The 13482-nt window shown below is 45.2% G+C and overlaps 1 protein-coding gene across 1 annotated transcript; it reads right to left on the bottom strand.

Annotated features, from left to right (window-relative positions):
- Positions 1-288: 288 nt before the first annotated feature.
- Positions 289-11100, bottom strand: MLANA (melan-A). The gene is made up of 5 exons (XM_082657456.1): positions 11059-11100; positions 9721-9822; positions 6866-6962; positions 1795-1908; positions 289-481 (listed from the first exon to the last, which is right to left on the bottom strand). Exons 2-5 carry the CDS (start codon positions 9795-9797, stop codon positions 413-415), a joined length of 357 nt encoding a protein of 118 aa, XP_082513582.1. The 5' UTR covers positions 9798-9822; positions 11059-11100; the 3' UTR covers positions 289-412.
- Between the last annotated feature and the right edge of the window lie 2382 nt (positions 11101-13482).

Below are 13482 nucleotides of genomic sequence, written 5' to 3'. Positions count from 1 at the left end.
CAACAGTCCTGTTAGAGTTCATGTAGGTCAAGAGGCTGCGTCTTCAAAAATCAGAATAGCAGTTTGTTAGTTACTAGCCATATTTCAACTTAAAAAGAAATCAGATGATCCCAGAACACACACTTGAAAGATCTCCCTCAGAAAATAATACTGTAGATTTATTATTACTGGCACAGAGAGTATCATCCATTACCATGTTTATTGACGAAGCTTTTCCCATTTTAATATTTCTCATCATTTCCTCAATCAGTATTGCTAGTTGCCCTATAAGGAATTTAACAGCCAGCTTAATAGTAGAGATGATGTACACTGTTTCTACAGCATTCTGAAGCAGAACATTACATGTCCACATCAAATTCAACAAAAAGTGTGAGGGAAATCATTTCAGCATCTCTCAGGGGCCTCCTGGCTCTCACGGAGAGTAAGGTGGTGGTGACTGTTCTGTGGAGAGTTTCTCATAGGCAGATGGAGCGTTGGGAACCTGTAAGGGTGAGAAAGGAGAGCACGGGCTTGGCAGCAGTACATACGGTTCTGGAAGAGGGATTAAGTCAAAATAGTTAGCATGATGTTTATACTTTTGCTCTGGATTGAAACTTGTTTAACTGTCCACAGCTAATTTCCACCCAATGAGGTAATCGTTATTAGGTTACACAAGTATATATGTTGAAGCATTGTTGGGGGAAACAATGGCAGAGAAGAAAAAGGGCTAAGTGGCTTCCCAAAAATTTCAGAAACTTATTTATACCTGGATTATCCTTGTCAGTAGAAGCCCCAAACCTAACTAATGAATTCTTGAATCCTGTTAAACAGACACTGATCGCACTGCATCTTTACCACAAGCATAAATCCCTATAGTCGTGTCTAAAGGCCACTGCTACTATCAACAGAGCACAAATGTGTCAGCCTTCATTTAATGCTCACAACAACCCTGGGAGTATTTTCAAGGTTTTCATGTTACAGGTCGGGAAACTGAGGCACAAGGAGGTTAAGTCACTTGCCGAAGATCACACAACTGGTAAGTCATGGAGTAACTTGGCTCTGGAGTCAGTGCTCTCAAAAACTATGATGTACTACATCTATACCAGCACTGTCCAATAGAAATAGAGTGCACCACATATGTGATTTTAAAATTTCTAGTAGCTACAATTTAAAAAATTAAGAGAAACAGGTAAAATTGATCTCACTAATATATTTTATTTAACCCCACCTACCAAAATATTATCACTTTGACATGTAGTCAATAAAAAAATCATTAATGAATTATACTCTTTTCCTCATACTAAGTTTTTGAAATCTGGTATGTATTCCAGCACATCTTAATTCAAACAACTCTGTTTCAAGTGTTCAATAGCCACATGTGACTAGTGGTTACCCTATTGGACAGTGCAACTCTATACAGTTAATAGTAGGTACTTTTTTTTCTCCGTTAGATAATATCTATGTTCAGGACAAAGGCAATTATACTAAAAACATAAGACAAAAGGATATTGTAACCAGAACCAAATTCTTCCTGTAGATCTTACATGTGGGGTCTCATTATTGACCCTGGAAAATCTGGGTATGAGAGGACACAATTTAAGAAAATCTCTATGATTCCCTTGTTTTTAATCTTACTATTTATTTTTTATTATGGTAAAATATACATAACAAAAATTTACCATTTTAACCACTTTTTAAAGTCCGTAGCATTAAGCACATTCACATTGCCCTTGCTTTCTAAATGGGAATAATTTTATTCATTTAAGTTGAAACCAGCCATACACAAAAACATCAAGATGCAGGATCTCAACCTACCACAGGTTCACAATTGTTCTCTTGAAAAGGCAGTTTGGCGTCCTGGTGACCAAGCCCCTCACATGAACATCTTCCTGTTAAGGTACTTTGAGTACCAGCATGAATGCTTTTGTCCTGAAATGTGAATTCATGAAGGTAAGTGGGTGAGGAAAAAATAATTGAGTCCATTAAAGAAAAGAGGAAGAAGCCAAAGTTTTAAGAATGGGTTTTAATCTTGGTTCTGCCACTTACTCTCTGTGTATCCTCAGGCTAGTCACTTTATCTCTCTGAATTCCAGTGTTTTCATCTGTAATATGAAGATAATATCGCCTACATCTCAAAATTGTTGTGGGAATTAACTAAAGGTGAAGCACCTAGTACAGTGCCTGACACCCACTAGTTAATGAATATTTTTGAAAGGAAGGAAAAAAAGAGTGAATCTAAAAAATGGCTCTCAGAGAATGGTTACAAGTGGAAGAGATCAGAGCTAGTGAAGCAGGAGCTGGTATCACAGTAAGGACAAGCATATGAGCAACTTGATAGCAGGGACACTGTCTATTTCTGCCTTCCCCATAATGACAGCAAAATATCTGAAACAGTACGAATGCCTGTGTTGTGATAGAAATGCTGTGGCTGTAGCACTGAGCTTCCAAGTCACATCACAACAATGATGGCAAGTCAGTCAAAGGCTGTCGTGCACCTTGAGTTATTGGGGGAGGGGTGGGTAAAAGCTTAGTTCGGTGGTTTGCATAGGTTCAGGGGGTAATGCCTTCCCTCCCTAGAATAGAATGACAACCATTTATGCAAGGCAGAGACACATACCAAAATGGGGACTGCAGGAGCGGTCCATCCTAGTGAGGGGGAGTATTTCATTACTGACATTGTTTAAAATTGCTAGCACATTGTGATCATAAAAAGCAGACTAACTTTTAGTTGCTTTTACTGTTAAATTCTCCACAGCAGTGGTTCTCAAACTTTAGAATGCATCAGCGTCACCTGGAGGGTTTGTTAAATACAGATTCCTGGGCTCACACCCAGAATTTCTTACATAGTATGTCTAGGGTGAAGGCCCACGAATTTGTATTTCTGACAAGTTCCCTGGGTGATGTGGATCCTGCTGGTCCAGGGCCACACAGAGAACCACTGCTCTCCAGACAATGCAATTTCTTATCGCCTGTGCCTGGGGTGACTCAGCTAGGCTCAGACACTTAGAGGGAGGAGGAGGTCAAGTGGGGACCATAGGAAAGGAGGGAGTGTATATCCCATCTAAAGGGACAGACCACTGCATAGCTGCCAGTTTTGCCAGATCTTTTGATTTTTAAAAAAAAAGAAACTAGAAATTAAGATTTTTATGTAAACTGTTACTTTTAAATGCTCGCACCTAATTCATCTTTTGAAGATACAGACCCAAACATATCTGAACCCAGTCCACCAGTAGGGCATGAGCAGCTCTCTGTGGTCCTGGCTGAGGGGGGCTGGAACAGGGAGGCTGTGCAGGTGTTCAGTGCCTCTGCAGGCTTGTCTTCAGACCATGGCTGATTATTGGGGTTACTGGGTTGGAAGAGAAGGGCATCAAGGCAGGTCTCCCAGGGAGGAGAAGTGTTTGGAACATCAATTGGATGAGGCCACACATGGTTGGAGGTGATACCTACACAGTGTGCAGACTGTAAAGAAGTAATTTTCCTAAACTCTAGTCTGAAATCATTATTGACACTACCCCTTGGAAAGATATAAGCACAAGAACCCCAATTTTGACATGAGGGCCCAGGGAGGTTCTGCTCCCCTCCACCACTCCCAGCAATATATCTCAGGTAAGGTGTTTAATGCATTCTCTCCCTTTACCTCAATTATTGCTTTTATTCTTCTTCTTTTTTTTTTTTAATCCTCACCTGCCATAGGATAGGAGCGTGGGCCACTTCCCCAGTTCACTGCCAATTCTCTGTATTTGATCAAACTTCAGTGTGTGTGTTAAAACATAGGTTCCCGGGTCCCACCACCAGAGATGGTCCCAGAATCTGCGTTTTAGCAAGAACCCTAGGTGATTCAAGTGCAAAGGCCCCTGACCATACATTGAGAGACATGGCACCGCAAGACATGAGTGTAAACTGAGCTATCAGCAGAGCCTTTAAATTCTTCCCCAAGAATTAAAAGTATTATGTCCTAAACTTCCCAAGTGAAAGAGTAAAACTGATAAATATGAAAGCCAACTTCCACTCCCTTACAAATCATTTTCCTCTGAGACACATTGCTGCAAAAAGCAGTCTTTCTTTTCAGAAGATGTTTTTCAGATCTAAGGGGAATTGTTAGCCAAAGGGGAAATTTTAGGAGACCTTAATTCCAACCAACCTTTCTACCATTCTGTGGTCAGTGTAAGTGGGAGAATAAACATATTTCAAAGCCTAATGAAGGTTGCTACATGTGGAGTGATTCAGGTACCCAAAACTTGCGTTTTTCATCACTTATGTTCTTCTGCTTTATAATGAAAATAGAATCACCAAGGAGAGCCAGGGAGATGAGTATGTAATTAAATGCAGTACTTAATGCACTATTTTACATAATTTTGCCTAAACTTCTTAGACTGCTGGTCCCCGACATGGCTTTTCAGGAGATATGAAAGTCTCAAAACAATATTTTAATATTAATTAAAAAAATAAATGACAGCATTTTTAAACATTAGGGAACAAGGGAATTTAAACACAGTTCTATCTCATAAAAATTCCAAAAACTCTGCAAATCACTGGTCTAGGCCTGGAGGAATGGAGGGTGGCAGGTTGAACTTGAACTACACCAGGCAAAATGCTCAGTGTCTGAGCTCACGACACTAAGACTGTTACTCTTCAAGTGAACACATTTAAGATGAGAGTGTTGAAGCAGAAAGGAAAAAGAAAAACAAAACACATTGCCTTTTTGTCCGGGTAGCATCAAGCTAGCAATCGTGGACAGTTAGGAAATGGGTACCAACATACTGAGTTTGTAGAGGTTTTACTCCTTGAAAGACTAAATCATTTTTCTTTTACTATGCAGACATAGGGCTTCCCTGGTGCCACAGTGGTTAAGAGTCTGCCTGCCAATACAGGGGACACAGGTTCGAGCCCTGGTCCGGGAAGATCCCACATGCCACGGAGCAGCTAAGCCTGTGCGCCACAGCTACTGAGCCTGCTCTCTAGAGCCTGCCAGCCACAATTACTGAGCCCGCGAGACACAACTACTGAAGCCCGCGCTCCTAGAGCCTGTGCTCCGCAACAAGAGAGGCCACCACAATGAGAAGCCCGCTCACCGCAACAAGAGTAGCCCCCGCTCGCCGCAACTGGAGAAAGCTCACGCGCAAGCAACGAAGACCCAACGCAGCCAAAAGTAAATAAATAAAATAAATAATAAATTTATTTTAAAAAACTTTTAAAATATGCAAACATAGAATGAAATTTTTTAAATTATAGAAGAAAACATATTAAATAAAAACTGATACACATCATGTTATATCATCTGTGTCTAGGTGTATAATAGAGTAAATGAGGCTCAGAGAAATGAAAATCTAACACCACCAAGCAAGTCAATGGCAGACAATGAGACCAACTCCTTATGCCATACGATTGGGTGAGTGCTGTGTGCCAGGCACCGTGCTAGGCACTGGAGTTACAAAGATGAATAAGAAATATTCTCTGTCCCAGCTCATAAACGAGAGAAAGAGAAGGGGTGAAGAAGCAAAAAGTAAATAAATTACAAGGCAATGTCATAACACAGTGCTAGAGGTACACATGGAGTGTGTGGCAGAGAGCAAAGAGTTTTATCCCTAACCTCCTAACCCAAGGCTTTGCTACAGAACTTGGTCTGGAGTCTTATTCAGGCTCAGAAACTTCTCCTTCCCATAACTGTCACCACACTGGAGGGCTGCTGCTTGGTGGCTGTATCCCCCCAAGGTCACCCTGTCTTCCATGGTTGGTATCTGGGACGCTATGGCAAGATGGGCATTAGGGAAAGGGACACATGTGACTGCCCAGGCTTCCTGGCAAGGAGGAGAAGAACTTGAAGCTACAGCTCTCCCCTTTCCTTTCTTCTCCTCAGACTGCCACAGGCTCCAACCCTCCACCCAGGCCGGTCCTCCCCTCCATCACAGAACCTCTTTCTCTGCATGAAGTGCTTGCTGAATGAGGACTGGAACTTTCCAACATCTTTTGTAAATATAAATTTTTTTCCATTACTTATCAACCTCAGAAGCTTTCAGATCTGCAATAACAAGGCAGAGAGGGAGAGAGAGAGAAAGAAAGAGAGAGAGCAAGTTGCAACTCTCCTTCCATCCCATTTCTCACAGTGGAGAATGCTTAAGTTCCAAAGTGCTACCTGGCTTTGAAGCAAGGTTTCTGAAACCTGTCGTCTTTGCAGTTTAGAGACTCTGTTGATGTTTCTCATGTGTGGAAGATCCTGCTACCCCAAGGCTGGACCGTGTCATTTGTTAACTTCCTGCTCGTATGGGTAAAGGAGGAAAAATCCTATTAAAACCACATTGGCCATCAGTGGAGGAAGGAATCTGTTAAAAACCTGGTGGTCTTTTGTGCTGCTGAGGGGTGGATGGTTTCCTCACTGCACTGATGGCTGGACGGGTCCTGGGTATGATGGGTTGCTTGCTAACAGAGTTAGAAGAACTTGGAATTCCCAGGCAACCTGGGAGGAAAGGGGTGAAGAGGCAAGGTGAGAGGAGCGGGCCTCTAAGTGGAGTAACAGAGCCAGTGGGAATCCCCAGAAGGATTGGTAAGATCTGGAGTGTCTCAAATGCTGCTGTTCACTGTGCAAGAGAACCACGAACCCTTCTCCTGTGCCCCACAAACCATTAGTGTTCAGCTACACACACAGATAGGCACTCGAGTTTCCTGTGAGTGGAACCAAAAATATGGACCAAGTTCCTGATTGGTGTTCACACGTGGGCAGAGGCAAAGGAAGAGTTACAAGAAGTACAATGTAGAGGAAGACTCATTGGAACCAGGAATCAGAGCTAGAGGTGATCATGAGAATGTCCCCCCACTCCCCAGAAATTCAGAGAAAGAAGGAGAAAGGAGGTCCTTGATCTGGAGGGACACAGCAGTGGGAACTTTACCACCTTCAAGCTTCTGTATCCACTTCGTCTTCTACAGTACCAGCAGGTGATGAGCAGTAAAATTCCCAGGATCACTGTCAGGATGCCAATCCCTGCAGCCCTGGCCCGAGAGATAGACAGATACATCTTGGTACAGAAACCTTGTTCCAGATTATAATGAAATGTACATCAATGTGTTCTCTTCACAGGGGCTTTGCAGTCAGAGCAGTCCCCAAGGAGTGTCCCACTCCACACCACACCAAGCACCCACCAGGCCTCCAGCACTCGTACCCAGGGACGGGACCATCTCTGGAAACCTCTCAGGTGTGTGCCCACAGCAGCAGTGCTAACTGGCCTGGGCCCCAGCACCCAAGTTCCAGGTGCAACAGGTACAGTAGCAACTGACCCTTATGTGGACAACATATTTAATGAGACAACATATTTATCTTTTCTTTTCATTAGGGCTAGTTTAAAACATTCTCCCCAACTCTCAGTCCACAAAAAAGAAGTGGAAAGGAACATTGACTTAATGTCTGCTGTAAGCTGGGCACCATGATAACCATTCTACATGCATTAGATTATCGAATTCTCACAACAACCCCGCCAAGCACTGGGGCAAGCACCCCACTATAGGCCCGCAACAATCCACTGGGGTGGGTAGAATGTTCATTTCACATCTGACATCCTCAAGATTTTAGGCTGGTAAAATGCCCAAGGTTGTACCACCAGAGAGCGGCAGAACCAGCATTCCCAGCAACTGGCCCGAGGTACCCAGCCAGTGCCCTTCCTGCTGCATCGCCCCTTCCTGAAATGAAGCTGTCACGGGGACATTCAGTGGGCTCTCGTGACTGGAGGCAGCTGCTTCAACTCCCAGCATGCCTGTGCTCTAATTCCACCCCCTAGGTCTGTGGTCACCCCCTTGGACATCTTGACACACATAGACCTCTGTTCCAGCTCTTTTATTTTTTTTTTCAATTTATTTATTTTTTGCTGCGTCAGGTCTTCATTTTGGTGCGCGGGCTTCTCACTGAGGTGGCCTCTCTTGTTGCAGAGCACGGGCTCTAGGCACGCAAGCTTCAGTAGTTGTGGCTCGTGGGCTCTAGAGCGCAGGTTCAGTAGTTGTGGCGCATGGGCTTAGTTGCTCCGCGGCATGTCGGATCTTCCCAGACCAGGGCTCGAACCCATGTGTCCTGCACTGGCAGGCGGACTCTTAACCACTGCGCCACCAGGGAAGCCTTCTGTTCCAGCTCTTCGTGCACAGTTACATTGCACTCACACATGCCTAGTGAGAGCCGAGAACACTGGGATGTGCCAGACACAACACAAGAACCCACTGCCCAGCCAGGCAGGGCTCCTGAGATGTCACCCAGATACCTTCTGCAGTGGAGTTGCCTGAGATGCATGTTAAAGTGCAGATCCTGGGGCTTCCCTGGTGGCGCAGTGGTTGGGAGTCTGCCTGCCGATGCAAGGGGCGTGGGTTTGTGCCCCGGTCCGGGAAGATCCCGCGTGCCGCGGAGCGGCTGGGCCCGCGGGCGGCGGCCGCTGGGCCTGCGCGTCCCGAGCCTGTGCTCCGCGGCGGGAGGGGCCACAGTGGTGAGAGGCCCGCGTACCGCAAAAAATAAAATAAAATAAAGTGCAGATCCTGGGCCCCCCACCCCCAGACCTACTGAGTCAGCCTCTTGGGTAGCAGTGCCTAGGAAGCTGCATTTTCACAAGCTCTATAGGCGGCTTATGCCCCCTCAACTGAGAACCTCTCTTGACGGTGGTTTCACAGAGTCTGTTGAGTCATCATACAAGAGCTGAAAGATATCCTACCTAATACCATGTGCAAGAGTATATTTTTGCTCTTGGGACATTTTTTCAGAAGATCTCCCCACCTCCACTCCCAGTTGACCATGCAGGGATGTTAGAGAATCCCACTAGGGTCTTCTGAGGAAATGCTCCAGGCTGAACTCCTCCTCGGTGCCTTTGATGGGTTCTTCATGTCTCTTGCCCCTGCTAGGTCATTCTGGTAAAGCTATTCAACAGTTCTTTCCCGAGAGAGCAGGTTTGCAGAAAGTTCTGAGCAGACCACTTAAGAGATGGTCCACATAAAAACCAGGTTCCTCGTTTGTCCTGTTGGAGTCTCCACTCGGGGTTGGGGGGGGCCCTGCCACTATCCCCCGACCTTGCCCACTCTCATCCATGCAGACTGTGTCCTACAGCCTGTGTTCCCATCACAGCACATACACTTGCCGAAATTACTCCCATGCCTAACTCTCCCACTAGGTTGTAAGATTTTTTCAAAGGCAAGAATAGCATCTTGGGCTGGTATACAATGCTTAGCACTTAGAAATGTCTAATCATGTAAATACTTATTTTAAGTTAATTCATAATACGAAACACCTTTCTTTAGGATAAAGTATTGATGCAAAGGTTATGACCCTGAATCACCTTGGAGTCAGTCAGCAGGTGGAGTCACACACATCTACCCTTCATCCTCACTTGCCCTTTGGCAACTTGCCTTTGTTCTGTCTGCAAACCACATCCGGAAGCCTGAGTGGAGTAGACAGGCAAGGCTTGAGGAAAGAGGCATCTTGCTCCCAGACAGATGTTTTTCAGCCTGAGAACCTACAATGAATGCCTCATAGCCAAGAATGCAGACAAAAATGGCAAGATCCAGCTTTTTACCTTTCCTACCTCCTTGCCTCCTTGGCCTCAGAGAAGCTTGAGGTCCCTTGTAGGATCACAGGGTCTCCTCACCTCATTGCCAGGGTCTTTACTTTCTGGAGGAATAGACACTAGAGAGTTTTACAGACAGGCATGTGCTGGGGGAAGCCAGCAGGCTGTGTAAGCAAAAGACAAACTGGAAACCCCGCTGCGTCTGGTTTTGAACTTACTCTTCAGCTGTGATGTAGGAATGGCCGTGCCCCTTCTTGGGGGAACCATAGATGTAGTGAGCCTCTTTTCTTGGCATCTTGTGGGGTCAGACCTCGGGTCACCTAACAGCAGGGGCACACAAGTGTCATTTCACGCATCCAGCATGTTCTTACATCTCATAAACACCCACAAAGACATTCTTGCTAGGTGACCAGGAATGACAGCCGAACCCTCTGGTTTCTCCCTGTGAGAGGATTTGCACCTCCTTCTTTCACTAATATCAAGTGGAAATCGCTCAGGTTCAAAGAAAGAACCACAAACAAAAGGAAAATACTTTCAAACTGAGTTATAATTTGGGGGGGGGGGGGAAGTAACCTTTAATTTGACTCTATACCATAAACTTGTAGGGAAACAAACAAGAAGCATTTTTATTCCTTACTTTCCCTGGTCCAAGACTGTGGTTAATAAGAGGAGTTATTTCTCTCCAAAGGTATTATTTTATATTGATCATTGGACAAATAGAAGGCTATGATGACATAATGTGTGTGTGGCCTAGCACAGCATCCTCCAAGCCCATTTTCCAAAAAATGAAATTGCCCCAAAATACAAAATTTTAAACTATGATACAAACAAATAGAAAAAAATCTCATGAACTTCAGTGGTCATGATTAGAGCGTGCTTGCTAAAAATCAACAATGGTTTCTCTTCTCTCCTTGCTAGTGTGCTTTTTTCTTCCCTCTTATTGTTCTCATGAATCCCAAAGGTCTGGTCCCCATAGAGTTGTATTAATGAGCCTGTTTAAAACAGCTGAAGAGAAGTGGGAGCGAGGAGCAGAGAGTTTACCCCACGAACCCATTCCTTGGGGCATTTCATGTGTAATTTTCCCTTCCCAGTTGTAAAGAAGAAATCACACTTGAACTCACTGATCATCTCAGGTGAATAATGTAGGGGTGAACTCTGTGCTCAAAATGATAGACACAAAACTTAATTAATTTTGCATTAAGTTGTTTTTGTAAATCTATACCTCCAGCTTTGAGCCTTGGCAAACAGTGTGGGCTCATCAAATGCACCTCATCCCACCTGAGCCAAGAAAATTGGTTCTTCAAGGGAGCGGACACAGCTGTTCATGAGCCAGCTGCAGCCTGAACAACTGCTTCTCCTGCTTCTCTGCTTTGCTTCCTGGCAGCCTAGAGGGAGGACCTAGGAGGAGACTCTGTGAACCTTCAGAAGTCGGAGAATTATAAATGTTGAGGAGGAATTCTGCTGACAGCCGGGAGTCATGGAGGCTGGAGGATCACACCAGAATCTCCCAACCCTGTTCTGTTCTGAAAGAATGGGTGAGATGGCAATGCTCTTACCTGCCTGGATGGGATCCACTCCGTCTGCTGGCTGGCCCTGTGTGTGAAGATTGCTTCTCTGGCTCTTAATCTTTTTAATTTTTTTTCCTGGTCTTGAGTCCCATGTTAGTCACGAGTTTGGATTTCTGACGGAGTCATTTGTGATTGCTTAATTGGCGTGAAAGAAACCGATTTCATTCCTCTCCTCAAAAAGTCACAGCTCACTGTGGCCTCTGTTTTCCCCAATCCCAGGGTTTCATCTTAGGGAAGCCATTAATTTTAAATGCCAATCCCTTCTCTGTAGGGTTGCCAGATAAAATATAGGATTCCTAGTTACATTTGAATTTCAGATAAACAATGAATAATTTTTTAGTATAACTGTGTCCGGGCAATATTTTTTAATGTAAATATGTCCCACTTATTGCATGGGATGTATTTTTACTAAAAAAAAAAATTTGTTATTTATCTGAAATTCAAGTATAACTGGGGGGCTTCCCTGGTGGCGCAGTGGTTGAGAGTCCGCCTGCCGATGCAGGGGACACGGGTTCATGCCCCGGTCCAGGAAGATCCCACATGCCGTGGAGCGGCTGGGCCCGTGAGCCATGGCCCCTGGGCCTGCGCGTCTGGAGCCTGTGCTCCGCAAGGGGAGAGGCCACAACAGTGAGAGGCCCATGTACCGCAAAAAAATAAAAAATAAAAAATAAAAAAATATATAAATATATATAAATATAAATATAAATATAAATATATATATATATAAAACTGGGCACCCTATACCTTCCCTCATCTCTACCTCAAAGGATTGGTGAGACTTTGGGCTCAGACCTGGAGGTCATCTAGGACCATGACCTCCTGATCAAGAAGAGGAAATAGAGGATCCCTAAATCTTCCTGAGCTGAGCTCCCAGATTTTTTGTGATGCCCTCAGAGATGACTGTCCCCTGGGAAGTGTGGGTTTCTTGCATTTGCAAGGAGCAGACAAAATTTCCTCTTTGAAGGTAGTATATGACCTACCTAGAATTTTATTAAAACCAGGGCAGATTCAACCTGACATTATAGCCTACTCCAAGAGTCAAATGGTTACAGCCCAGAAGCATTTCAGTGGGACAGAATTATCTTTGCTCACCAGCTCTCTGTAACCATTGTGGAAAAGCAAAAACCAAACAAAACACCCACCAGAATAAAGGAATGTGAGAGTTCTCACCAGCTGAGGACTTAGATTAAATGACCACTAAAGTCCCCTTCCCCATAATATTCAAGAGCCCCCTCCTTCCTGATCCTCTGGCTTTCCAGTTTCCACTGGACTGTTCTGTGTGAGGGCATTATCAACCTACTGGATAATCATCAGTGGAAATGGCAAGGGGGATATAAAACAGGGTGGAGGAGGTTGATGTTTATTAGGTGAGATCCTTATCCTCTTCTTTCTGAAAAGGAGAGAGAAAATGCAAACAGATCTGAATGACAAGAAGGAGTCCTTCATAAAAAGATGGGGGGACAGCATTTCAAATAGAGAGAAGAACCAGTGCAAAGGCCCTGGGGCAGAGTAATGGGGCATGACTTGGTCTGGATTCCCAGAACTGAGGCTGATTCAGGAGATCTTGTAAGAAAATCAGGAAGGATACAAATCTTTGGTGTTGAGGGATTTGGGGAGAGTAACTTCAACCTGAACCTCAGGATTACACCTGATAACTCCCAGGAAGGCCTAGCGGTGGGTGCTAGTCTAGAAAGAAGGATGCAGTTCTGATCCAAGAGGCCGAAGGTTTGTGCTAAGCTGGACTCTACTAACTAACATGGCCCCCTGGATGATTGGCAGCAGGACCAGAGAAGAGGGAGGTACTGACCTGGATCTCAGGGCAAGGGGAGGTCTCGCTCAAGTCCCAGGTCTCACTCAAGTCCCCTGGTGATGTGAGCTAGTTCCAGGTCCCTGAGTGTGCCTGGACACTGCTCCAGGGTGGAAACCACAAGGCAGCTGGCATCGCCTTCCCCAGAGGGGCCTACAGGACCAGGCCCAGCACACTGGGGACACTGTGACCGGTCTGGTCACTTCCTTTCCAGCTAATCTGCTTTTTGGAGCTCAGCGAGGGAGCCCTGATCAGATCTTACAAAGGCAACTCTTTAGGTCTTTGAGTGGTTTGCAGCCTCTGAGGCGCCCAGTCCTGTTAGGGTGAATCACCCAAGATGAGCTGGGGTGGCTTTTTTCAAATAACAGTTCCCAGGGAACCTCAGCCTGAAAACCCTACACATCCTGTTTCCTGGAAGTGCCCCCAGAAGTTCCCATTGACTAAGGCTCCTAGTCACTGTCCTTGGACTGGCCTAGGCCTCAGGCTCTGCCTCAGAGCCAGCCCAAGCCAGGCCCCACCTGCCCTCACCCTGCACACTTCCTTCCTAGTGACTTCCCTATCTTCCCCGGCAGTGTAACACCCAGCCACCCAGCCACCAGGCTCAC

This window comes from Grampus griseus (assembly GCF_964374135.1).
Source record: "Grampus griseus genome assembly, chromosome: 6".
NCBI classification, from domain to species: domain Eukaryota; kingdom Metazoa; phylum Chordata; class Mammalia; order Artiodactyla; family Delphinidae; genus Grampus; species Grampus griseus.
This window is presented reverse-complemented; position numbering and strand designations above follow the sequence as displayed.

Bases quoted from the DNA above. Each gene is read 5' to 3' on its own strand.
- MLANA (XM_082657456.1), bottom strand. From the start codon at position 9,797: ATGCCAAGAAAAGAGGCTCACTACATCTATGGTTCCCCCAAGAAGGGG. The intron at 6,963-9,720 runs GTAAGTTCAAAA...CTCTCGGGCCAG, and splicing joins TCCTACATCACAGCTGAAGA to GGCTGCAGGGATTGGCATCC. The intron at 1,909-6,865 runs GTGGTAAAGTTC...TTCACATTTCAG, and splicing joins GTGGATACAGAAGCTTGAAG to GACAAAAGCATTCATGCTGG.